This window comes from Xyrauchen texanus, chromosome 49 (genome assembly GCF_025860055.1).
Source record: "Xyrauchen texanus isolate HMW12.3.18 chromosome 49, RBS_HiC_50CHRs, whole genome shotgun sequence".
NCBI classification, from domain to species: Eukaryota; Metazoa; Chordata; class Actinopteri; order Cypriniformes; family Catostomidae; genus Xyrauchen; species Xyrauchen texanus.
The window spans coordinates 18,667,764-18,693,910 of NC_068324.1; the positions used below are offsets into that span (position 1 = coordinate 18,667,764).

A 26,147-nucleotide genomic window follows, 5' to 3' on the forward strand; every position below is an offset into this window, starting at 1 on the left:
TATATGTTTTAATTACCAGTTTGAAACGTGTCAATTAAATAATAATGGTGGAAGCTAATTGGTATTGTTCATAAATACATTATTATTGTGAATGTTGACTGTATGATTTAGTTTGTGCGTGTTCTGTGTACTGCTGATGAATATTATTGACCGAGTTTATATCAAAATATGAGTGGTTTGGCCTCTTTATGAGCTGAGGCTTGCACATTCAAACTATATTTCCCATTTTCTGTGGCTGCATACAAAGATTAAATAGCTAGATAAATAATTAATTAAACACATAATGTGCATCATTTGCATGATCTTTTTCATGAAGTGAAAAAATAAGAACATTTATTTGCCAACATTTTCATTGTATTCTGGAGCTATTAATTATAGTAAACATATCGTATTAAAAAGTTATGCAATTAATCATGCCACTGGACTATAATAAGGAATATTCCTACCATCGCAGCAATTCAAGCTTGAAGTACCACCTTTCTCATTTTGCAACATGGGAAATCAGCATGTTGTTTCCGAGAGTTCTGGTACTCTAGGATCGGCCACATTATGCCAACTCACCAACAAGCACTATGTCCTAGCAGACATTTTTGCATCTGTTCCAGCGTATTTACCTTCCTCTGTGGCATGGGAGACTGGGGATCCCACACTGAAACCAGGAAGTAATCGTGTTTGCATAAACAGTGACGAGTGTGATTCGGAGGTTGTATTTTCCATCTAACATTACTTTTTACTCCACTGATGATTAGGTTTAGATTTGGGGGTTCAGTTTATATAATATGCATTCCTCTTCACTGTATTAACAACTCGCTTTTGGCGCCCATCCATGGGCATCACACCCAAAAATGGAGCTCACAGAAGACCATATGCCCACTTTGGCCACTGGGGGCAGTGTTTCGCATTTCGGTAAGCAGAGACCAATTTTAGCTAAAGAAAAGTCAACCTCCTGTTTCCGTTTTTACTGTGAGACCAGTCTGGATTTTGCAAGACCGGGTCAGCAGGGGACTGTAAGTGGAACTCCACCTGTACAGGCAACAAACCACACCTATCTGCAGCAGACAGCACAAGATAAGGACACATTCTTGTGTTCAAACACAACTGGACAAATCACAACTACTCCGAATGCAGGGGTTTCGAGACTTTTTCTTTTTAAGTTTCAAACTACATAAATGTACACAGCGTCCTAAAAGTGCACTTTATGACATGAACCAAGGTGAAACACCCCAAAAGCATCCATTTAACATGTGTACATGTGTGTCTTTAGAAAAGACCTAATAATAAGTCTACCTCTGACAGATTGATGAATTCAATTGCAAAATGGATTGCTGTTAACTGCAGGCCAATGATATGGAAACAAATAATATATTGCCTTCTGCACATCACGCCAGAATTAGGTAACTACACATTGAGCTGTGGTGCTCATGTGGAAGATGTAGGTTTAAATCATATCCCATCTCTCCTGTCTTTGCTAATGATGAGGTGCATATCTTCTACGGCACTAGAGTCACCAAATGGGAATGTAAATCGAACTATATTAGATGTAGATATACATAGATTTCTAAATAACTATAAATCAAACAGGTTTTCCAAACATTGCCCCCATCTGCTAATGGTTGGCCAAACAGATAGTCCCATGCCAAACTCGAGCCAACGTTGCTGTGTCGGGCTGGTCGGGAAGCTTCTCCTTCGATGAAAAGTGGCGAAAAGCACTTTTGTTCAAAAGTATACAGATAACATAAATTATCTGTATAACAGATGGCCCACACTGACTACACAATATCAGTATCCTTAACATAAGAAGCATTAGCTAATTGGAAACCAGTTCCCAGCTGGCATTTCAGTGAACCAAAGATGTGTGTCTTTGTCTCGGGGGATCAGGGCCTGACCTCTCCACCACTGCTGCAGATCCACTTAGAAAAATGAAGCCTTTCATGTGTTTAATGTTGACCAGCTCGAACTGTTTTGTTCTGTCAGACTAAACTTAACAGCCAAGCTACTGTCTTTTAATGTGATAAACTTCCCTTGGTAACTCCAGGTATAGACCTTGGTCTCAAAGCAATTTGCACACTGCCAGGGCCAAGCCTAGGAAGTAAAATGTGTACCTTCAGAAGCGTCAGCAACTTTAGAATAAAACACATGAAAATAGGTTTCTCATGCAGGGAATGGACTGATAAAATGTATAATCTGAATTCACTTTAAGTCACTTTGGATAAAAGTGTCTGCCAAAAGAATGAATGTAAATGTAATTGGTCGGGCAAACAGATTGTTCGGACAAATAGATAGCCCCGCCCCAAACTTATGCCACTGGTTAACCCAATGTTGCTCTGTTGAGCCACTCAAAAAAAGAACAATGTTTCGTTTGTTCCACAGAGCCACAATGTTTACACTTTTATGGCTTACTTATAGTTATACTTTTAGTCTCTGCATATTAAACTGGCATAAGATAAAATATTTTACCAGTGAAAAAAAAATATTTAACCCTTCACCTTTAGACTTGAGCACATTCTGTTGATGAAAATGAATGCTACACCAAGCGCATGGATCAAAATTGTTTGCCCAATAATGTTTTCTGTGGAAAACACATAATTTAATACTATTAAAAGTTAAAATTCTGATTATACAATGAACCTATAATTGCTTCAGTGCAAAATGTCACACATGTACAATACTTATTGTCTGAGAAGGATCTGAAACTAATTTGATTACATACATATAATAACTAATAATTGTGCACCTTGGATGTCAACGAGGGGTAAATGAACTAGACATTTGCTGCCCTTTTTGCATATTGCAGCACAAAAAAATCTGCATTTTACTTATGGACTACCGGCAATCTAGTTTAACTAGGTGCCGAATGCACTTAAATTGTGGATAAATTAGAAAACCAAAAGCAACCAAGCTCGCTCTCCGGGCCATGCGAGCCAGTGGTTTGCTCAGGTGGAAAATGAATGCCTGAAGCACTAAGCCCCATTAAACAATTCACATTGGAGAGGCTCTCAGACCCAGAATGAAGGTCAGAGGCATGGAAATAGGATTTCAACGACATACCAGATTGGAAATAATGAATTAAAATAAGACAGAACAAAAACTCTCATGAGGGAGAGAAAACACCACAACAATGTAAAATGAGAAACAAACAGATAAACAAACCAAAACCCAACTGAGGAACATGAAACAATAAAGACTCGAACCAACTGACATGAAAAACAATTCACAAAACGATCCTACACCAGGATAGAGCACATGAGCGAACTATAAAGAGGGACAAATCAAGAGGTAAGCGAGTAAGTCAGGTGAAACACATTAACTAACAACCAGACAGATAACAAGGGAAATGAGAGGGCACTGAAGACATATTCCACAATGAAGAATATAATGTTGTTTATTTTTCTGGCCTTGGTTTATAACCCTCCCTCTTTCTTTCCAATTTTTCTTTTTTTAATTTCTACCCAAAGACAATAAGGCACTTGTTAAATATAGGGATGCACTGATATAGATCATTTCAAGGATATAAACAATAATAAAGGAATTAGAACTCTACTGGTCTGGGAGCACATCTGGCCTCATTACCGGATCCTTTAAATAAGGCTCTAGGCTAACATAGTTTCTCAAAGAACATCAAATGTTTACCATTGTTAGACATGATGTTGATACTGAGCCTCTAAGCGAGACAGGCGCTTAAATTGTATTGTATTGTACTGTAGATGCTCACAATTAAAAGCACACGTGTTCACCCTCTACCACTAGAAACCTCCGCAGGGCAAGAAATACAGCCAGCAACTCTAGGCAGTTGGTGTGCCAACGTAACCATGGGTCTGTCCAGGAACCGGTGGCAGCGTGCCTGTTGCACACGGTGCCCCAACCCTGTTTGGAGGCATCTGTGGTGACCACGATGCATCTGGACACCTGCTGCAGGGGGACTCCTGTCCTCAGAAAACAGAGGTCTGTCCAAGGGTTAAATAACTGCAGGCAGGGGGGGTGAAGATCAAACGATATGTGCCGTGGCGCCATGCTCATCTCATGACTCGAGGCTGAAGCCAGTGCTGAAATGGTCTCATATGCATCAACTCTAGCAGGGCAACCACGGCAGAGGATTCCATATGCCCCAGGAGCCATATGCCCCAGGATCATTGAGATTGAATCTAACTCCATGCCGAGAAAAGAGATGCTCTGAATCAGGGAGAGCTTGCTCCTTTCCCAGTTGACCTGAAGCCCTAATCAGCTGAGGTGCCTGAGCACCTGGTCCCAGTGAGCGCATAGTGCCTCTCGAGAGTGAGCTAAGATCATCCAGTATGCGGATGCCCACTTCCCTTAGCAGGGCAAAGGCGGCCTCTGCGAACTTTGTGAAGACGCGAGGGGACAGGGATAGTCCAAAGGGGAGGACCTTGTACTGGTACGCCCGGCCTCGAACGCAAACCTTAGAAAGGGTCGGTGTAGGGGCAAAATCGAGACATGGAAGTACACGTCCTTCAGGTCTACCGCTGTGACTTTTCTATTGGATTGAGGTCAGGGCTTTGTGATGGCCACTCCAATACCTTGACTTTGTTGTCCTTATGCTATTTTGCCACAACTTTGGAGGTTTGCTTGGGGTCATTGATAATTTGGAAAAAAACGATTTGCGACCAAATTCCTGGCTGATGTCTTGAGATGTTGCTTCAATAAATCCACATCATTTTTTTTCCTTATGATGCCATCTATTTTGAGAAGTGCACCAGTCCCTCCTGCAGCAAAGCACCCCCACAACATGATGCTGTCATCCCTCATGGCTGGGATGGTGTTCTTCTGCTTTCAATCCTCAACCTTTTTCCTCCAAACATAACGATGGTCATTATGGCCAAACAGTTCAATTTTTTTAATTAGGCCAGAGGACATTTCTCCAAAAATTATGATCTTTGTGCACTTGCAAACTGTAGTCTGGCCTTTTTATGGCAATGGCTTCTTCCTTGCAGCCTTTCACATTATGTGTATATAGGACTCGTTGTACTGTAGATATAGATACTTGTCTACCTATTTCCTTCAGGATCTTTACAATATACTTTGCTGTTGTTCTGGGATTGATTTTCACTTTTCGCACAAAACTATGTTCATCTCTAGGAGACAGAATGCATCACCTTCCTGAGCGGTATGATGGCTGCGTGGTCCCATAGTGTTTATACTTGCGTAATTTTGTCGTTTGGAAATTGCTCCCAAGGATATACCAGACTTCTTGGCTAATTTCTTTTGATTTTCAAATGATGTCAAGCAAAGAGGCACTGAGTTTGAAGGTAGGCCTTATAATTTATCCACAGGTACACCTGCAATTCAGTACACCTCCTATCAATAGCTAATTGGCTAATTGTCTAAATTATATATTATATATTTTTTAAGTAGTAGGGACAAAACTGAGCATGGCAAAAAGGGGTGGGGACATGTCCCAGTCATCCCACTCATAAATGACACTTGTGTATTTAACAAATACCACTAATAATAATAATAAAAACTAATATTTGCCAATTCTGATACAGTCATGGGTATAACATGCATCCCCAGTTCAACATACTCTATATAACAACCACAGTTTGATTCTTTGTGGGAAAGGAAAGCAGAGGGTCACCCACCATGTTGGAGAGGAGAGCTGTGGAATGTTCATCTAGGCTGATGACTCCCTCCCCCAGGTGATGCCTCTTTAGACGGTTTGAGAAAGTTCTCAGCTCTCTCTCTAGCTTGGCCTCCGAGTCCACATTTGCTAGAAGCTTCCAGAAAGGTAGCCTGAACAGAAACATTGAATTTGTTAGTGTGAGGACTCAAATCAAACTGCGCTGAACCTACAGCACTCACAAAACACAACATAATAATGGATTAAGGATAATGGAATAAAGAAATAGAATGTCTTAGGCATGCGCAGAAGAAATTATGGCCAACATCTAATAGATGAAAACCAGTATTAATCTAGAATTAAAAGTTAAATCAGGCAGAAGAAATTATGGATACATTTTAAGTACTTTAGACACACACAAAAATAGTATATAGTTTGAATTCAATTTTTCCACCAGAGACTAATATTATGCCTGATATTATCTGCTTCCAATATTCAACCAAATATTTGACCAAAAATACGGGGTCAGAACTGTTTCAAATTAACATACAAATAGAAAGATATTCACAAATATAGAGTTGGTTCACAAATAAATATAATGAGATATACAAATAAATGTAAGGAGTTTTTTCAAACGTAATTAATTAAAAAAAAAATATTGAATGAGATCCTCAAATATGTAAGGACATTTGCGGGAAAAAAATTAGTTTTGCAAATAAAAAGATAATCAAATACGTTTTTTAACTTAAAAACACAACTCACAACACACATTTGTGGATTTTGTTACATTCCTAGCAATAAGATGTGCACACAGACCCACAAATAGGTGGACTCCATTGTCTGTTTAAGCCAATCAGATAACGGCCATAACCTATCACATTCTAGCTTAAACCAATCACGTTTCATTACAATTTTTCTTTATTTGTGAATTCAATTAATTTCTGTGAAACTCCTGACATTTATTTGTTTAACTAATTCTATTTATTTGTGAATTGTGAATATTTGTCAATCTCCTTTCATTTGCATGTTAAATATACTGTATCTATTAATTCTGACCCCATAGTCACAAAATGTCATTCAAGCAAAAAAACTAATAAAACAAAGTTTAACATTATTTTAAATGAAGTTGTTTGCTCTGTACCGTAAGACATTCATGTTTGGCAGCCCTCGACTGGCCGTTGAGAGCTGTTTCATTGACTCCTGATGGATGGCTTTAATGTTGTGTCCAACACACATGGTGTACTGCAGAGGCATGCGCTCCATACTTGGGGGCGTCTGCAAACAGAACTGCTGTCTGCTTTCCATTCCTACATATAGAGGGATGTTCGGGGCCACTATAACTGACACACCTTTAAAGGAAAACAACAACAACAGCATTCACTGTTTTTTTTTTTTATACGTTTTTTAGTAATACCTATAATCATTGGTTCTATAATCTAGTGCCTTTAAGTTGTGCATGTCATCCAAGTCCTAATGCATCTTTTATGTTACGACTGAGTCATTCAATCATCGACTCAATTGATTCGTTAAAACACATTCACTAAAACGAGAATGATCCTTTCACTTAAACAATCTGTTCAAAATCGCTGATTTGTTTTATGAATGAAACACCACTAGTTCAAAACAAAGTTTTGAGAGCGGTGCAGAGAAAGAGTTACGCTTGATGCTTTTAATTATTTTCGTTTGCACAAACTGGCCAATTTCTGTCTGAAACCCAAGATATTTTATATTATATACTTGTTTGTTGAACTGTTGTATAAAACCAATATCACACTTGCAATCATGCTGTTGTTTCCTGTATCAGCAGATACACAAAATATGTTGACGGATGGCTAAATCACAGCAACAACAGCGCTCTTGATCATGCAATATTGCTTAATTAATACTATGTTAATGATTTCTTGCATCTCAAATTTTATATTCCGGGTTGATTTCATCTCCTTGTCCACAACCGTGTGGTCAGGTGATTTCATATCACACGTTACCTCCTTCCATGACTCTATGTGAATGGCAGAAACAGCATGTTGGAAACCAAATACAATCTTTTGACCTGCCCCAGCCATTACAACCTGATGTACCTGGAAAATGCCAAGGCGGTGTAGTTGATAGAGGGACCATTGGGATATATATAAGCAAATCTTTGTATTTTTAAAGGTTTTTCAAATATGTGCACTAGGAGGTGCTTGAGGGCTGCTTCTCATGTCTTTCTGCACCTGAAAAGTTGAGATTATGTGAGGCAGATAATTGTGTCCGCAGATGTCCTTGCCCTCCCTAGAATTCCTCCTTCTTCTCAGATTTCAGCAGTATGTCAGTGTAGACACATGTAGTACCTTCCACTGAAATGTCCCTATCTAACTCTACCTCTAAATGCCTATTCATACACCATGGAATACATGAATGATGAGACAACAAAACAAATTAATGCATCTCTACAAAGAATGAAATATTATACAGAAATTATCCAATATTTTTTAAGGTCAATTTTTCAATGTTGAACACCATGCATTTAATTTAGGCATCCAAACCTTTTCCGAAATCATGTCATTACTCCATTTTATTGCAGCAAACAAGATTTCATAAACATTAAGCTTGATAGGCCAATAGTTCTAATAAGCTACTTTTCGAATTCTGATTTGAAATTTTTATCCAAATCCTCCTCAACATATGAATCTGATCAAACTAGTGATTCAGATTTGAGTAATTTATAACTATATATAAACAACACTGTGAAGTGAAACTACACTTACACATTTAACATTTTGGCAAACCAAAATCGTAAATTTGTGAATGAAAAAAAGACAACAGGTTGGATAACTGAAAACTTGAGTTGCACAGATTTTTAAAAGTAAAAATCATGATCACAGTATATTGCTAGGCAGTTGCTAGGGTGATGTGGGTGGTTGTTAGGTGGTTGCATACTGGCTCAAGTCAAAGGAGCCACACCCTTGATGATATTCTGGTCTCTAGATATGGCTCAGGTCCCTCATTCAATGTGAAGGCCATAGTATACTTTGGTTGTCCGCATTATTGTTCGCTATGCACACAGAATGCACGACGCAAATTTCGCCATCAGCCCAGTCTGTGCGGAATTACCACGTGCGGCTCAGATTCTCTCGACAGGCAGACAGTCCTCATCTGTGCACATTGTTGGCGCATGCGCCTACCGTTGAATACTAAAAGAGCATTCAAAATCAGACGTAGTGTGCCTGAATCGATTGCATTCATATTGGCACGCGGTCAAAAGAGTAGACTTTGATAGGCAATGTGGAATGCACAAAAATGAAGTACACCTAGGCCTTAAGTCTATCTGAATTGACCTGTTTTTCCCGTTTTATCATAAACCACTGGCAAAAATCTTAAGTTTGATTCGGCAACTTTGAGACATCATTTGTAGCACAAACATTACATATTTCTCTTTAACAACTGTTTGATATTAGGGTTTGTACATGTGTTCAAATCGCTAACCTTATATGAGCAGTTGTAATAGTGATGCTTGTCTCAGCAAACACCACTAATGCTAGGCTGTGAGATATTTAATAAAGTGATGGATGACATAGACTAAAATAAAGTCATAACATTTTTGAACACCATAAGGGATTCAATTATTAAATTATGAAATTTGTTGATGAGGTGTCCCACAGAACTTTGTTTTACCCTTCAAAAGCTTGTAGGCCCCTTTCTTAAGGTGTGTATAACATACAGGAATCTGCAGAAGGGGGAATAAATAACTGTGATTGCTGACGTTTAAGAGACTTTTGCTTGAGTTATGAGCAAAGTGGGCTCTACAGGAGTTTAAAAAGAGGGGGAGAAGTTTCTTATTTTTAGAATAATTCCCCACGGTAACTATTACCAGCTTTCCTGAAATATTTTCCACTCTGTCTTTAAAGCAAAGATGAAAAACGGTATCCCATCTCACTTTTTTTCACCTAATATGGCCCGGATGAGAGCACAGAGTGGAACAATTTTTTAACAATGAATGAAACGTTACTCAGAAATGTGTAAATCTATTTTATACTATTCAAATCAATAAACAATAACCGTACTGTATATCATATAACTGAGGATAATTGTGAATAGGAAAAAACAATGAAGAATTAAGTTGTATTTCAAAGCGGTTTTATTCTTTAATTTGTTTTGCAAATGTGGCAGGAGACATCAGCCGAAAGGGAATGCTGTTTGTATAGTCCTATAAGGCTTAAATATTAACATAAAAAGATATAGCTCAAGCAAGTCAGCTACAAATAAAATCATGAACCAATTAAAATGCAAATACAATTCTCAGTGTTTCTGTTAAATTGGGTTACTTGAACCAAGAGACTATTTCTGCAAATTTATGGGATAGTTCGCTCAAAAATGCACATGACATATTGGCTCAGAACAACGTAATGATAACTGAATGATCACAGAAGTTTCATATTTGTAATTATTTATTATACAATTCCATAGAAATGCATAAAAACTTTTTTGCATCAGTTAAATACAGACCATAATCTACAAATAGTCATTAAAGGAGAATGGTGCATGTAGAATTATGCAACACATTTAGATATCACATGATGAATTAATCACAGGAATATGATCTCTGTATTAATTAAGTTTTACATTTCAGGTTTAAGCAATATTGGTTTCTTTTTTGTATTTGCACAGGAATATTCCAATTTTGTATTTTTTTTAATGCTTTGAATGTATAACCATAGTTCCCCTTCTGTCGCTCTCTCCATGTTGTGTCGGAGAAGCGACACTAGGGGTCTCTCTTGAGCGCCGATATTCACCTCTGACCTATTGAAAAGGGCCAATGGGAGTTGGCAGTCAGTATTTGCATACCCCGCCCCCGGACATACGGGTATTTAAGCGGGGCAAATACGGAAGTTTAGTCAGAAAATTTCTTCAGAGCCGATGGTCTGTCTGCAGTTTGCTGCGAGTTACACACCACTCAAACGTTCCTGTTTTCCTCTGACGATCTGCATGCTGTTGGATCTTGACGGCGCACAACAGCGGCTTTCTCCTTCTCATTGCACGGCATGCATTGTTGCCCCTGAGCGCTTCGACAGCGCAGACACATACACACACACACTGTGTATTAAAAGAGTTTTTACTAAAAGAGTAATTTCCTCTAAAAGAGCAAACACAGCGGCGTTGAGTCTTTTTCAAGATGCCTTTCCGCCCCTGTGTCGTTCCTGGATGCGGTAGAGTGCTCTCCGCTTCAGACGGCCACAGGCGCTGTCTCGTGTGTTTGGGCCGCGTTCACACCGAGGCGGCGTTTGTGGATGGTTCATGTTCTCACTGCGAGAACATGACCATGACCACGTTGCGGTCGCGGCTTGCTTTCAACAGAAAGCAAGCCACCCCAGCTGCACCCCGCATTGCTCCTTCTTCCCACGGGATTGAGGACGGTGCGGTTGGCGCTGGGGCGATTTGAGGCGGCAGCGGGTGCAGTTTCGCCGGGTAACCCCCTCGAACCTCCCGTTCCCCGACACGCTCGCTGGTCTCTGTCCACGCTTCGTGGCGATAGCAGCTTCGCCTCACGGCCTGGCTGTCTATCCTCCCGAGTCCGAAGCAGATGAGCTCGCCGCTGCATCGGAGAGTCGCGGTGTCTGATGCCGAGGACTCCCCTGGACTGCCGCCTCGGGCCAGCAGGCCCAGGCTGAGGCTGACGCTCAGATGTCCGACATGCTTGCCCGGGCCGCCTTGAGCGTGGGGTTGGATTGGAACCCTCCATCCTCCCCACAGCCTTCTTGGTTGGATGATTGGTTCCTGGGGGCAGCGCGCTGTTCGCGGCCTCGCATCCCCCCGGTCCCTTTCTTCCCGGAGGTGCATGATGAGCTGACGTCTACGTGGAGAGCCCCGCTCTCCGCTCGTCTAGGTGCCACCCGCTCCACTCTCTCCACCCTCGACGGCGGAGAGCGCCACGGGTACGACGCGATTCCCCAGGTCGATAGGGCAGTTGCGCACCATCTATGCCCCGGTAGCCCTACCTCCTGGCGGGGTCGCCCCGTACTCCCATCCAAGCCCTGTAGGACAACATCCTCGCTCAACGCGAAGGCCTACACCCTGCATGCGATGGCCCTCCTGCAAGTCCACCAGGCCAAAGCTCTCAGAAACATGCACGGGGGTGGACCTGATCCTGATGTGCTGCAGGAACTGCGCTCAGCGACCGACCTCGCCCTGAGAGCAACGAAGGCCACAGCGCAGGCACTCGGACAGACGATGGCCACCCTAGTGGTCCAGGAACGCCATCTTTGACTCAACATGGTCGAGATGCATGAGGCTGACAAGAACCGCTTCCTGGACGCACCTATCTCCCAGATCGGCCTTTTCGGTGACACCGTCAAGGACTTCGCCTAACAATTCTCCGCGGTGAAGAAGCAGACGGAGGCCATTTTGCACATCATGCCCCGCCGCAGACCTGCTGCTACGGGCCCTGCCCCGTCTGCTCGCCGAGGGCGTACCCCTGCGAGGAAACCAGCTCTCAGCCCCAGTGTCGAGCACTCCGCAGGCGGTGCAAGCCCCCTGTCTCACGAACCCCCTCCAGGACCCGGAAGGCTCCCAAGCGTTCCTGAGAAAGCCGACCCAGAGCCGAAGACGTTAGCTGCGGAGGTGGTAAGACCGCTCTGTCCCCCGGTGGAGGGCCGGGAGGAGAATCCTTTGTTTTTTCATTTGCCACACCCCCTGACGGGGGCTGTGGTACCCACATTCTCAATAAAAGAGCTATTTCCTTTGCCTCTGGGTCACCTGGCCCGCAAATGCCGTTTTCACAGCAATGTGCTTTCAGATCACAACAGTCCCGGTACACCGGAAGCGGCGATCCCGCCTTCCGCCTGCCCACGACTGTCCCCCGGCCGGCCGGTTCAGACGAGTCCAGAGGACGCCAACATCAGACCTCCTCCTCAGTCAAGAACCCGCCCCCTGCCGGGCGCGAGGAGCAAGGTAAGTGCTTTGAGTCTATTCTCAGCACCTCAGCCTCAGGCTGCAACGAAGCCGCCCGACGCTGCATTACCTGTTCCGTCCCGCTGCGATGCCCCGCCGGGTACGTCCAAAATACTCGTCCCTTTGGTGCCCATGGCGCAGAGCTGGGAAGCGTGGCTTTCACTTCCCAACGCATCACGCTGGCTGCACCGGACCATTCGACTCGGTTACGCAATTCAGTTTGCCCGGCTCCCGCCCCCCTTCAGGGGCGTCCGCTTTTCCGCAGTACACAGCGAGCATGCCAGTTCCCTGTGCACGGAAATCGCGACCCTCTTAGCCAAGGGCGCGGTAGAGCCCGTCCCTCCAACCGAAATGAGGATGGGTTTCTACAGCCCTTACTTCATTGTACCCAAGAATGTGGTGGCTTACGACCAATCCTGGACTTGCGAGTTTTCAATCGGGCCTTGTTAAAACTCCCATTTAAAATGCTCACGCAGAGAAATATTCTGGCTGGAGTTCAGCATCTAGATTGGTTCGCAGCGGTAGACCTGAAGGACGCGTACTTCCACGTCTCAATTCTGCCACGACACCGACCCTTCTTACGGTTCGCGTCCGACGGCCAGGCGTTTCAGTACAAAGTCCTCCCCTTCGGCCTGTCTCTGTCCCCTCGCGTCTTCACGAAAGTCGCAGAGGCGGCCCTTGCCCCGCTACAAGTAGCCGGCATCTGCATTCTCAACTACCTCGATGACTGGCTCATCCTAGCACACTCTCGAGAGTTACTATGCACACACAGATACCAGGTGCTCCGGCACCTCAGCCGCTTGGGGCTTCAGGTCAACTGGGAAAAGAGCAAGCTCACTCCGGTTCAGAGCATCTCTTTTCTCGGGTTGGAGTTAGACTCAGTCTCAATGACAGCACGCCTCACGAGCAAGCGTGCTCAGTTGGTGCTGGACTGCCTCGCTTCCTTCAAGCCAGGCACAGTGGTCCCTTTAAAACTTTTCCAGAGTCTCCTGGGGCATATGGCGTCCTCCGCGGCGGTCGCGCCATTGGGGTTGATGCATATGAGACCACTCCAGCACTGGCTCCAGACTCGAGTCCCGAGACAAGCATGGCACCACGGCACGCATCGGGTAAGGATCACCCCCGCCTGCCTCAAATCACTCCGACCCTGGACAGACCTCTGCTTTCTACGGGCAGGAGTGCCCCTGCAGCAGGTGTCCTGACGCGTTCTGGTCACAACCGTCGCCTCCCGGTCCGGAGGCTTACCACCTCCTTCTTGCTCTCAGGAAGTTCCTCCCATTAGTTCGGGACAAACATGTCCTCGTGAGATCGGACAGCACCACGGTGGTGGCGTACATAAATCGCCAAGGCGGCGTACGCTCCCGCCACATGTCACAACTCGCCCGCCGTCTGCTCCTATGGAGCCAGCAGCGACTCAAGTCGCTGCGTGCCACTCACATCCCCGGCAAGCTCAACGTCGTAGCGGACGCGCTATCACGACAACGCCTGCCCGGCAGGGAGTGGAGGCTTCACCCCCAGTCGGTCCAGCTGATTTGGGAACGGTTTGGCAAGGCCCAGGTAGACCTGTTCGCCGCCCAGGAAACCTCCCACTGCCCGCTCTGGTACACCCTAACAGAGGCTCCCCTCGGGACAGACGCGCTGGCACACAGCTGGCCCTCGGGGCTGCACAAGTACGCATTTCCCCCAGTGAGCCTTCTTGCACCGGTGCTGTGCAAGGTCAGGGAGGACGAGGAGCAAGTCACGTTGGTGGCCCCCTACTGGCCCACTCGGATTTGGTTCTCGGAACTCAGGCTCCACGCGACAGCTCCTCCCTGGCGGATTCCCCTGAGAAAGGACCTCCTCTCTCAGGGATGGGGCACGCTCTGGCACCCGCGCCCAGACCTCTGGAACCTCCACATCTGGTCCCTGGATGGGACGCGGAAGAGCTAGCCGGCTTACCGGCAACCGTTGTGAATACAATCAACCAAGCCAGAGCCCCCTCTACCAGGCACCTTTACGCCCTAAAGTGGTGCTTGTTCGCAGATTGGTGTTCTTCCCGAGCCGAAGACCCACAGAGATGCGCGATTAGGTCAGTGCTTCTGTTCCTACAGGAGAGGCTGGACAGGAGGCTGTCCCCGTCCACCCTCAAGGTGTATGTTGCCGCTATCGCTGCCCACCACGATCTTGTAGACGGCAAGTCTTTGGCCTGAGAGGCGCCCGGAGGTTGAATCCCTCCCGGCCAGGCCTAGTTCCCTCCTGGGATCTCTCGGTAGTCTTGGCAGGACTCCAGAGACCTCCCTTCGAGCCGCTCGAATCAGTTGGACTCAGGGCCTCTCTCTTAAGACGGCCCTGCTGATCGCGCTCGCCTCCATCAAGAGGGTCGGGGACCTGCAAGCGTTCTCTGTCAGAGACACTTGCCTGGAGTTCGGTCCGGCAGATACGTCTGTGATCCAAAGACCGAGACCGGGCTATGTGCCCAAGGTTCCTACCACACCATTCCGAGATCAGGTAGTGAACCTGCAAGCGCTGCCCCGGGAGGAGGCAGACCCAGCCCTTTCGTTGCTGTGTCCAGTGCGCGCCCTGCGCATTTACCTAGACCGCACACAGAGCACCAGACGCTCTGAGCAGCTCTTTATCTGCTTTGGGGGATGGCAGAAAGGGAATGCCGTCTCCAAACAGAGGCTCGCCCACTGGGTTGTCGACGCCATCACACTGGCTTATCACACCCAGGCCGTGCCCCTACCCTTGCGGGTCCGAGCTCACTCAACAAGGGGTGTTGCGTCCTCGTGGGCACTGGCCAAGGGCACCTCCCTAGCAGACATCTGTAGAGCCGCGGGTTGGGCAACACCCAACACCTTCGCGAGGTTTTAAAACCTCCGCGTTAAGTCGGTTGCGTCTCGTGTTTTGTCAGGTCCGAGCCCGTAGAACTCGGTAACACGTAGACCGACCGGCCGGGTGGATAGCTTGCGCCCAGCACCCTTTTCCTGACGTCAAGGTAAAGTAGTGGAGTTCAAGAGAGACCCCTAGTGTCGCTTCTCCGACACAACGTGTCGTTCCCTCCCTCGGGGAACGGAGGTTACATACGTAACCAAACGGCTTGAATTACTAATAATTTAGTATTTTGTTTATGTTGCATATGCAACAGTTACTAGTAACTAGCGGTTACTATGGGAAAATATCTATCCCGTATGAAGATTTGAAAGAATAAACAATGCTAGCAATCATTCTAGTTTTAAAGGATTGATTATAATAGCCTTTTAATTGTGTATTGCTTTTCCTAATATTTATTGACAGTTTGAATATCATGAATGAAATCAATTTTAAAGATTTGACATCATGATCTGAGAGTAAGTTTATATGGTGCCATTACCAAACCAGTTCATTTTTGGGAATTTTCATGTAGTTTTTATACTTCCAAGTAAATTGACTGCTGGCTTACTTGTTGTGTCCAATGTTTAATCAACTTTTTCTCCAAAAAGTGTAAAATGTCATTACCATCACACATTATAGGCCTAACAAAATCAATTTGAAGGTTGATCAATGCCTAGATCAGTTCAGGACGTCTGATAAAAATGTTTGAAGATGCTTCATTTTCCAAGAATAGTCAAGAAATTCAAAGATAATCTATAAATAGTAATCATTTTCATTATCTCTTCTTTCCTGGGAGTATATTTATAATTGAAAACAATATGTAAGTTTCTAGCTCAAACAGCATAGCACAAATCTAAACACTATAGTTGTTATGAGACCATACACAACCCATTCATCCCAAAACTACTTCATGCATGCAAAGTTTGGTGATTTTCCACCATAAGGAAAAAAAGAAGAAAAGATGCTCATGAAACTTGTGAAGAAAATGTCCTTGTCCTATTTTGTCAAATATGTGTTGATGAAGTGTTTGTGGTTATATTGTGGTCCATATTGTCATGACCCTGTTCTGTCTGCCCTCCGGTCCCTCTCTGTTTTTCGGTTTGTGTGTGTTTGTCGGATGCATCTGTGTTTCTGTGAGCCATGTACTTCACTGTCCCCGCCTCCTCGTTACCCTTGTCACTCTCCCTCTTTAGTCCATGTTATGTTAATTGCTTTCACCTTTTCCTCATGTGTCTTGCCCATATATTGTGCATTTTCCCTGTTGTATTCATCAGATCGTTTTGTGAGTTTAGTTAGTATTCAATCCCGTCCCCATCTTGTTCCCTCCCCCGTCTTGTTCCTAGTTATTTTCCTTACTCTAGTTCATGTTTTGATTTAGTTTTCTCTTTACCTGTGGCAATTGATGAGCCCATCCAGTATACTGTGACCAATGACGAGCCTCTCCAGTCCCCAGTCTTGCCACTACGATTAAGTTTGCCTTGAAATGGGATGAGTTTATCTCAGCCTGTGCCTCGAAGGACTTCCATCCTTCATCCCAGCCCGAGGTCAACAACACTCTCTCACCGGCAGCAGATGCGGCTAATTGCCAGGAGGCAGAGGAGGCCGCTGGAGGCTGCTGCTGACCGCCAGGACAGCCGTCCAGTTCCCCATGGCCATCGAGGAGCCCGTCGAGGAGCCCGTCCCGTCACCAGCGGTCCCCATCCAGTCTGCCCAGCCTCCTGCGACCGGCAAAGACTAGTTTTCTCTGTCCGCTGCGGACTGCCAGGAGGCGAAGGAGCCCTCTGCTCTTTCCACCCACATCCGGGTCTGCTGCAGCATTCCAGGTGGGATCCGAGCCAGCTGCTGCCCAGCCTGACACTTCATCTGCGGCCATCCAGTCAGACCCCTGTCCAGCAGTCGCCCAATTCAAGTCAGACCCCTATTCAGTTCTTAATGGCCGCCATCACCCAGTCTGACCCCTCACAAGTTCTCTGCCGGTTTTGTCCTGGTTGCCTAGTCTGCTCAGCTCTTCTGGTCCACATTCAACCTGGCCCAGACCATCCCCCTGATCTCCCCCACCCTCCCTGGTCTGTTTTGTGTTTTGTTGTGTCTATGTGTAACTGGCTGTGTCTCTATCAGCTGTGGGCTTCCCTGTCCTCACCTCCTCATTACCCCTTGTCACTCTCCCTCATTTTTGTCCTTGTTATGTTAATTGCCTTAACCTGTACCTCATGTGTCTTGCCTATATATTGAGCTCTCTACCCTCTTGTATTGTTTGATGAGTTTAGTTAGTAGTCAGTCTGTTCTTGTTCCTTGGTACTGTCTTTCATTTTGCTCATTTAAATTTGACTGTGTTAAGGTAATGAGAATCATCACTGAAAACAATGAGAATTGTAAAAAAAAAAACTATTCGTTAATGAGAATTGGGTGGTAATTTGTGCTTAATTGTCAGAATTTACACTTACGCTAGATTCTTTATTAAAGGAGTACAAATCACAGCATGGAATTGGTACAAATCTTTTTAAGAGATAGTATCGAGTGGATATGGATAAGAGTCATCATGGTGAACCAGACACGAGTGTCAACAATCCCAGTAAAGGACACAACTTGTCCGGACACTTCAATAATGTCTTGCATCAACAAGGTGGACAAAGATATTTGACAGTGTTCGGTATTTGCATGACCGAAGCTTCACATCACCTACTGTTTAAAACCATGCTCTCATTTCCTAAATGTAAATATACAATGCTGAAAAGTTTAACTTTGGGTTTGCCCTGGGTCACAAGGGGCTAATTTTACAGGTCAGCACAACAACATGCCATTCGGCTGCAGAACAGCAACCTAGGAAAAACAATTATCTCCATTATCATCACACTGCCGACCAGTAGAAGCCAAGCTGTGGACACGGGCAGCTGCCAGCTCGCCTTTCGAATCTGAGCCAACATGATTGTCATTGTTATGCCACTGGGCACTATATACAGTGATGTGTCTGCGGTTACTTGGCAACAAAGACAGCTGCATTGGCAGGAATCTCAACATTTCTCTCTTTAAAGTGAACCAATTAAAGAGGGCTTTCAGAGGTCTCCGAAATCAAGGCCACCCTCTAGCCAGGTGGAAAAGGGATTAAAATCATGCGACCCTTTCCGTTAAACTGCTCATGCCGTTACATAACGCTTGGCAGTCTTATGCAAACAGAGATCTAGGAAATCAAAAAAGGCCTTTGTTTATGTCACATGATGAATATTATGTCCTTAGCTGATGTCATGCCCTTTTGCTTTAATCTTATTCTGGGACGCTGCTGAAAGTGCAACTGCATGAAAAAGCAACGTGACTGTGTTGGGTAAATAGGGTTATTAATTGCCGGATTGAGTGAGGGTGACGATGTGCTATGTGAGTGTGAAAGTGTCTCAGCTCAGAGTGGTATCCATGTTTAGGTACCAGCTGCCCACCCACACAAACTGCTCATGGCACGCCTGGTGATCCGAAGAACGAGGAGTAATTGCATATTGTCCATTTACACTACATACAGTTTTCGTACCACTTTTTAAAAGCATGTTTTGCAAATACATTCCAATTGTATTACTTGATAGATTCAACAACATAATCACACATTGCTGCATTCCGAATATTCGTTACCTGAAATTGAAAATGTACCTTAAAACCTTCACAGTCACTCTGTTCCTCACACAGAGCTATTGTGTGACTTCAGAGGTCTTCGAATGCAGTATGAGTGGAATACTTTTATAGTGCTTTTAAGAGCTTTTTTTTATATAAATTATCATAACTGTACTTATGTCATCAGCTAAGCACAAAAAAGCATGAAAATGCATCCCCATCCTCCCACCCCTAAAACTGTATGCTACATGCTCATATTATTTCCTCCACACGCGTTTGACAAAACTGACATCACTAGAATGATGTAAATAAACTAATATTATAAGTATATTGAAACATATTGCAGTTAAACACACGTGAAAATACCAGAAGATTGCAGAGCCCGTGACGGAATCGTCCGAACTGAGGTGAGAAAGGCATGACATTTTCATGATGCAGAGAAAACGTTGCTAAGGTGACACCTCCCTCATGAGACTGCCCTGATTTTTACAGATACAGGAACAGCTGATTAAATGTGTGGAACAATATGGTCCTAAAAAAAGTGCCCAACGTGTTCTTCTGCTGTTGTAGTCCATCCGCCTCAAGGTTCGACGTGTTGTACAGAGCAATTGCACAGAGTGGTTATCTGAGCTACTGTAGCCTTTCTGTCAGTTTGAAACAGTCTGGCCATTTTCCATTGACCTCTCTTGTCAACAAGACATTACCAGCCGCAGAATTGCCGCTCACTGGATGTTTTTTGTTTTTGGCATCATTCTGAGTAAATTCTAGAGACTGTTGTGCTTGAAAATCCCAGGAGATCAACAGTTACAGTTCAAATAAATGAGTTCACATTTTTCAACATTCTGATGGTTGATGTGATCATTAACTGAAGCTCCTGATCCATATCTGCAGGATTTTATGCACTGCACTGCTGCCACACGATTGGCTGATTAGATAATTGCATGAATACAGTAAGTAGGTGTACAGGTGTACCTAATAAAGTGATCGGTGAGTGTACCTTTCACACAGAAGTAGCTTTTGTCTGCACGCTTTATTATAGTGTTCTGATTATGTAATAGTTGTTCTTCTGGCAGGTTCTCTCATATCTTCACAGGTGATATGAAGCCACTGGGCTCTTGCTCACCTCCCTGACCTCAGAGATTCTCGGAATACCAAATTTAGCCAGATGTCCAATTCTAGGAAGAGTCTTGTTGGTTTCAAACTTCCTTCATGCCAGTAATGAAGGCCAGAGTGCTTCTGGGAAGCTAGGAATTTATTGCCTTTTGGTAATCTTAAACATTGACCAAATTAACTGTTAGCAGATATACACATTTCAATGTTGTGTTTTTTCTCTTCCATAAAAATAGTCTAAATTTAGGGCAGTCAATCGGTTAAAATATGTAATAAAATGAATTACACGACATGCCGATTATATAAATGAATCAATCACACATAATCACATATATCCATATCTACTGAGAACGGCCCTAAGATAAATTATTCAATAAGAATAATTAATAATGCTTAAAATAATTTATATATATATTGTTGTTGTCACAGGATGCGCTCTTGCATTCCGTCTACACTATTTAAAATTGTCAATTTATATACATAAGTGTCAGACTTTTGGAGATTTTCAATGATTTTTTATAGTCATAAACACTGCGTTTATGCGTAGTTTAAACTTTGAAAATAGCACCTCACTATCCCTGCATTCTATTGTGCTTCGTCCAGGTGTCAAGAGCGTGTCCTGCGTGGCTGTGCTGCTTGTGAGGTTTGTTGAGGTGTGGTGACTGCCCCCTGCTGATGCGGCTTGTAAAGAAAGTTACATATACAGTACTTCAAACTTGAAATGCTCCGATTGTAGGGAAATACATACTTTTATTATGGTATTTAGATAAGGGTCAGAGGACATGATTAGTTGCGTTATTTTTTTAACACGTTAATTGTTATATAATTAATCAAACTAAATTAACGTGCCTAATCTTTTACTACACAAATTTTATTGAATAAAATGCTCTATCAAATGACGACGTCCCCTTGTCGTAAATTATTTTACCAACTGCCTTTGGTTGCACTAACCCTTGTACTTAATTTCCTTTAGCAACTATTAATTTGTTAACCAATAATTTCTTGATTCAATTCGAATTATCAACACAGGAATGAAAACTGTGCTTATCAAACCATTTCACTGGGTCTTCAAATGTAAGATTCAATGTTGTTGGGTTTTTAAAATATTAAATATTACAATTTAAAAAATACTTGCACTTAGTCATCCATTGTGAAATACGTCTATGACCCAAAAACTATAAGAAAGTGGCTTTTAAGAAGGTCTGCAAGCACTATGCATCTGTCCATAAACATCCGTCCACCTTCTCTGCAATCAAACTATCAGCCAGACATAAACACACTGTTTATTTATATCTGCCTCTGGACTTGTTTGTTTAATTCATTCTCAATAGAAACACTATGTAACTGCTGACAGATACCAATGGCTTCATTTTAGACACAAGTCTGCTGTTCTTTTTTTGCAATCTTTCACTAAGCATAAGTAACCGACCGTATTGTGTAAGCTCTCTATGTACAGTAGGTCACGTGATCTCAGGCCAGAGGCAGTTTTGCATTGGGTACATAGTCACATGTGGATACGTTTCCAGACCAACATTGTGTGAAAGAACAGGGTGACCTCATTGAATGGGGGGGGGCTGTTGCTGATAAGGAGCTCCTCTTTGCTTACCTGAAGATCCCAAGAAGTAGCGCTCTAAAACTGATCCGAAGCCAGAGGGGCTGTCCCGAAGGCCACTGACTTTGAAGGGTTGCATAGAAATGTTGGCATCGTTAATCGGCCAGTGGGGCGCACGGACACTGGCACCTCCGTACCATGACATATTCACCATGGAGAAGCAGTCCTGAGAGAGATAGAGAATTCAATAGAAAAATCTAAGGATGTCCAATACAATCTCATGACAACTCGAAATAAAAACCTGGTCAAATTTTAGTTAGCCTCATATTCAACACTTTATTTTAAGAAAGGAAACGTCAGTGAACACATTTCAATACATGTTTATTTATGTAATACAAATGACTGATGTATGTGAATAACAAGCTTCCCTCATCTCATTCCAAACAACAATGTTTTCTTTCCTCAGTGTTACACAAAATATATTTCCTATAAAACTCATGGTAAGGTTTAGGGTATGGGGTTCGACTTTATGGTTAGTTAAACTAGTTAAACTTTATGGGGTCAAACTTAGGAAAATCGTAATATTTTTACTCCTGTTGAGAAAATATTTTTGTTACAGTAATCAAATTACTTTGAATTACAAAAAGTAATGTAGCACATTACGTTTTCAATTCATGTAATCAGATTAATGACTATCAATGAAAGTAATTACTTTAAGTACATTGCTTGGGTTAGAAATATTCCTAAAAAAATATTTATATACTGTAATACACTTGAAATGTAAATTAATCTCTGATTGCGTTTCTGTTACAGCTTAAGGGTGTACGACAACGAACAAGCAGAAAATACACATTATTTTGAATTTGTTGCGTGAAAAAGAAAATTGTGACAAGTGTTTAAGAAAGTAACTTAAAGGTAATGCATAATGTGATTAATATTTCAAAAAGTAATCAGTAGAGTAATCTGATTAAAATTAAGAAAAGTAGTTAGTAATTCATAATGGATTACTTTTTGAAGTAACTTTCCCAACACTGTCCATGAGTGAGCATAATCCGTGCACATAACAGCATAATTCATGCATTTATGTAAGCAGCTTTCTGCGCTCATAACACATGAAAACAGGTGCAGAATACCTTTACATCAAAGGAATTGACTGAACAATGTGTTCTTGGGCTTCAATTTGAAATAGCACATGACTAAGCATTACTGAAGTAGGAAATGTGGGAAATGAAGGGATTAATTGTTCAAAAAACTTCGGAAGTGCGTTTAGATTAAGCTCTCACTGAACAAAGAACGCCTGTCTCATTTGAAATCTGTGAAATGTACTGAATCTTTGTCTAAAGTGGTTATTGAAGTCTTGTAATCTTTAAGCACTGCTTTAGAGGAATATTCCAGGATCAATACAAGGTAAGATCAACCGACAGCATTTGTGACAATATTGATTGCTACAAAAAAAAAAATATGAATCAACTCGTCCCTCCTTTTCTATAAAACAAATAAAAAAATAAAATCGATGGAACAATGGAAGTGAATTGGGACAATTTTTGGACGGTTTACAGGCAGAAATGTGAAGATTATAATTTTATAAAAGCACACATTTATTCTTTGTTTTAGGTTTTAGACTTCACGTTTTAGGTTTTAGACATCAATATGGCAAAGAAGTTGTAAATTAGATATAACTTTACATGTAAAATGTTAATAAGCAATTTTATCAAGCTAAAATCAGGTTAACATGCATATTGTTTACGTTTTGTGGTTGTACTTGACTGCTTTTGAAACAGTGAGTATTTTATTTATTTATTTCAGATTGGCCCCATTAACTGCCATTGTAAGTTATTTTTGTTTTCTGAGAGTAGCAATTCATATTTCTGGTAATCAATATTTTTCCACAAATGCTGTTGACTAAGCTTAACTTGTATTAAACCTGGAATATTTATATGAAAACATGTATTAATATTATTATTATTATTATTATTATTGACAGAAGAAAGGCAAAGTTAATACTTTTTTGATTTATAACATTGATTCTGAACAACACCAGTTCAGAAGTCATATTAAAATGTTCATTCTTATTCAAGACAGCTACACAATAGTTTAAAGTCATTCTAACAACATTGTACCTTCAGGTCCACATGACAGTGAATTGGGGTCCAGGTTACACTGTAGCACTCGGTATCTGATTCCCCCTCTGTTTGCAAAGATATCTCCACCTCTGCGACCGAATCCCACGTGTAGCAGAATTCGGTTTTGTTGAGCCAGCACATGTTCCTCACAAACGGAACCTCAATATCAGGGTTCCCCACATTCCCCACGTCAATCTCCGCAAAAGTCTTGTCCTCAGTCAATGTCTGAATGACCAGAGTTTGCGTCCGTCTCTCCCAAATAAGCCCACTAAAACTCCCCTTCAGGATCCAGTTCTTGTTGGGCTGATCCACAACTTGCCAATAAATGATCCCAATTGTCATGACAAAAAAGACAGCAACTCCCAAACAGGCAATAGCCCCCTTCAGTGTCTCGTTCATCTCTTTCAATCCAGTGTCCCATGTCACGTCTGGGATTGGACTCGGGTTCCTATTGCGAGTGTGAGGCATGTTGATTTCAGAGCAGAAATATCAGAAAGATCTACTCAAAAGTGATGATAAAAAATGTCACTCTGTCCGCTGAGACGCGCAGAATCCTCATCGTGTATCGGGGCTTCAGTCTGGCGCGTTGCTTTGTTGTAGAATTCGAATTTTTGAATTTAAAAATTTGAATTTGACCTAACTACACCGGCTGCCGCACATCAAAGGATTAAGGTCCAATTCTCCCAGCACAAACATTCCAAAGCAAAAAAGACATGTAATGCATGCCGCTTCTAAGTTTTGTACAGCAAGTTTGAAGCATTGATTGCACAGGAGTGAGACGCCTTACGGGTTTAGCAGCAATGCCTACAATTAGCTCCGTAGCCGCTTATTTGCTTGGCCTGCACATTTGCGCGGTGCTCTGACGTAACTCCATACTGCTTCTTCAGAAAGGTACCAGAGAAAGTGATTAGGAGACTGAGAGGTTTACGATTGCCAGGCCCCCCTGTCATCGGCCGTACAGGGCGCAGCGTGTGAACAGTGACCCATTCTCACTATCCGTACTGCGCGAACACCAGAATGCACGCGCATACCATTTGGAGACACGCGCATCCAGAGCGCTGGGCTCACTTTCATCTGCACTTATTACATGCATCAATCCCTTCAACATTACAATATTTCATACGTCCTCCCTATATTAAAACAAGTCATATAACTGTTAATGCAGGCTCATGAAGGATGGCCTAAAATAAATGTTTAAGCCCACTTCTTTATGTCAAATGATCACACTTCTAGTAATGCACGAGCCACAGAATGAACGCGCTTGCCAATTGGAGACGCACGCAAAAAGTGATGTGCTCACTTTTATATCAAATAATTGACTTTATGCATGAATGCCTAAGCACTTATAACATGCATCAGCCTCTTTCAATATTTCCATATCCATGCCTACATTAAATATGAGAGTATCGCACTGTAAGAAGTGTTAATTTAGCTGCAATCGTTATCTTAAGGAGCTGTTACTACATTATGTAAAAAAAAATGTATTTATTTTGTGTTTTTATTTTTTTTTTTTTTGGTAATATTTTTTACTTTAAAACCAGTTCATTTATATGTTGCCACATTTTTTTAGGTTAAATAATTTTTTCTGTACAAGTATAGTGACCTAAAATATTAAACTTAATAAAATGCACTTAATTAATTAATTAATGAATTAAATACCACTTATATAAATATATCCCCTTCAAATTTAACAACACTTTGTCTAGATTACAGTTCTGCACACACATTTACATTTACTGTACATTTCCATTTATTCCTTTGGTGGACGCTTTTATCTCAAGTGTCTGATATACTCTGGTCATTCTCTTAACCAACTTCATGAGGTGCATCATGAGATGCTTTTTAAACCATATTGAAGGAGTTTCCATGATGGACATTTGTTGGCTGCTTTTCCTTAAAAAACAAATGTATTAACATTTGTAATAAATTAAGGCATAATTTCCATTCGTCTACAAAACTAACTTCAACCATTTTGTGTTTTTGTGCCCCATTTTGTGGGGCAGTGGTGGCTCAGTGGTTGAGGTTGGGGGTTCAAGCCCCAGCACCACCAAGATGCCACTGTTGGGCCCTTGAGCAAGGCACTTAACTCCAGGTTGCTCTGGGGGGATTGTCCCTGTAATAAGTGCACTGTAAGTCGCTTTGGATAAAAGCGTCTGCCAAATGCATAAATAAATAATAAAAAAAACATTTAAAGCATACACATTTAGATCAAAGATTTTAAGGGTCACAAGAAACACAAATTCAATCAAGTGTGTCCAAACTTTTGACTGGTATACACTGTAAAAAAAAATAAATAAATTAAAAAAAAAAAAAAAAAAAAATATATATATATATATATATATATATATATATATATATTTATAAAAAATTACAGTGTATACCAGTATACAATATATATATATATATATATATATAT

General features: G+C 42.4%; 1 protein-coding gene across 1 annotated transcript in view; it reads right to left on the reverse strand.

Moving 5' to 3' along the window:
* The window catches only part of LOC127640094 (SITS-binding protein-like), a 38,430-nt gene extending 13,765 nt beyond the window's left edge, over window positions 1-24,665 (reverse strand). The window contains exons 1-4 of the mRNA XM_052122489.1: window positions 23,729-24,665; window positions 21,663-21,834; window positions 6,717-6,924; window positions 5,598-5,748 (exon numbers count right to left, since the gene is read on the reverse strand). Coding sequence (XP_051978449.1) covers window positions 5,598-5,748; window positions 6,717-6,924; window positions 21,663-21,834; window positions 23,729-24,199 — 1,002 coding nt within the window. The 5' untranslated portion in view covers window positions 24,200-24,665. The remainder of the gene's footprint in view (window positions 1-5,597; window positions 5,749-6,716; window positions 6,925-21,662; window positions 21,835-23,728) is intronic.
* Between the last annotated feature and the right edge of the window lie 1,482 nt (window positions 24,666-26,147).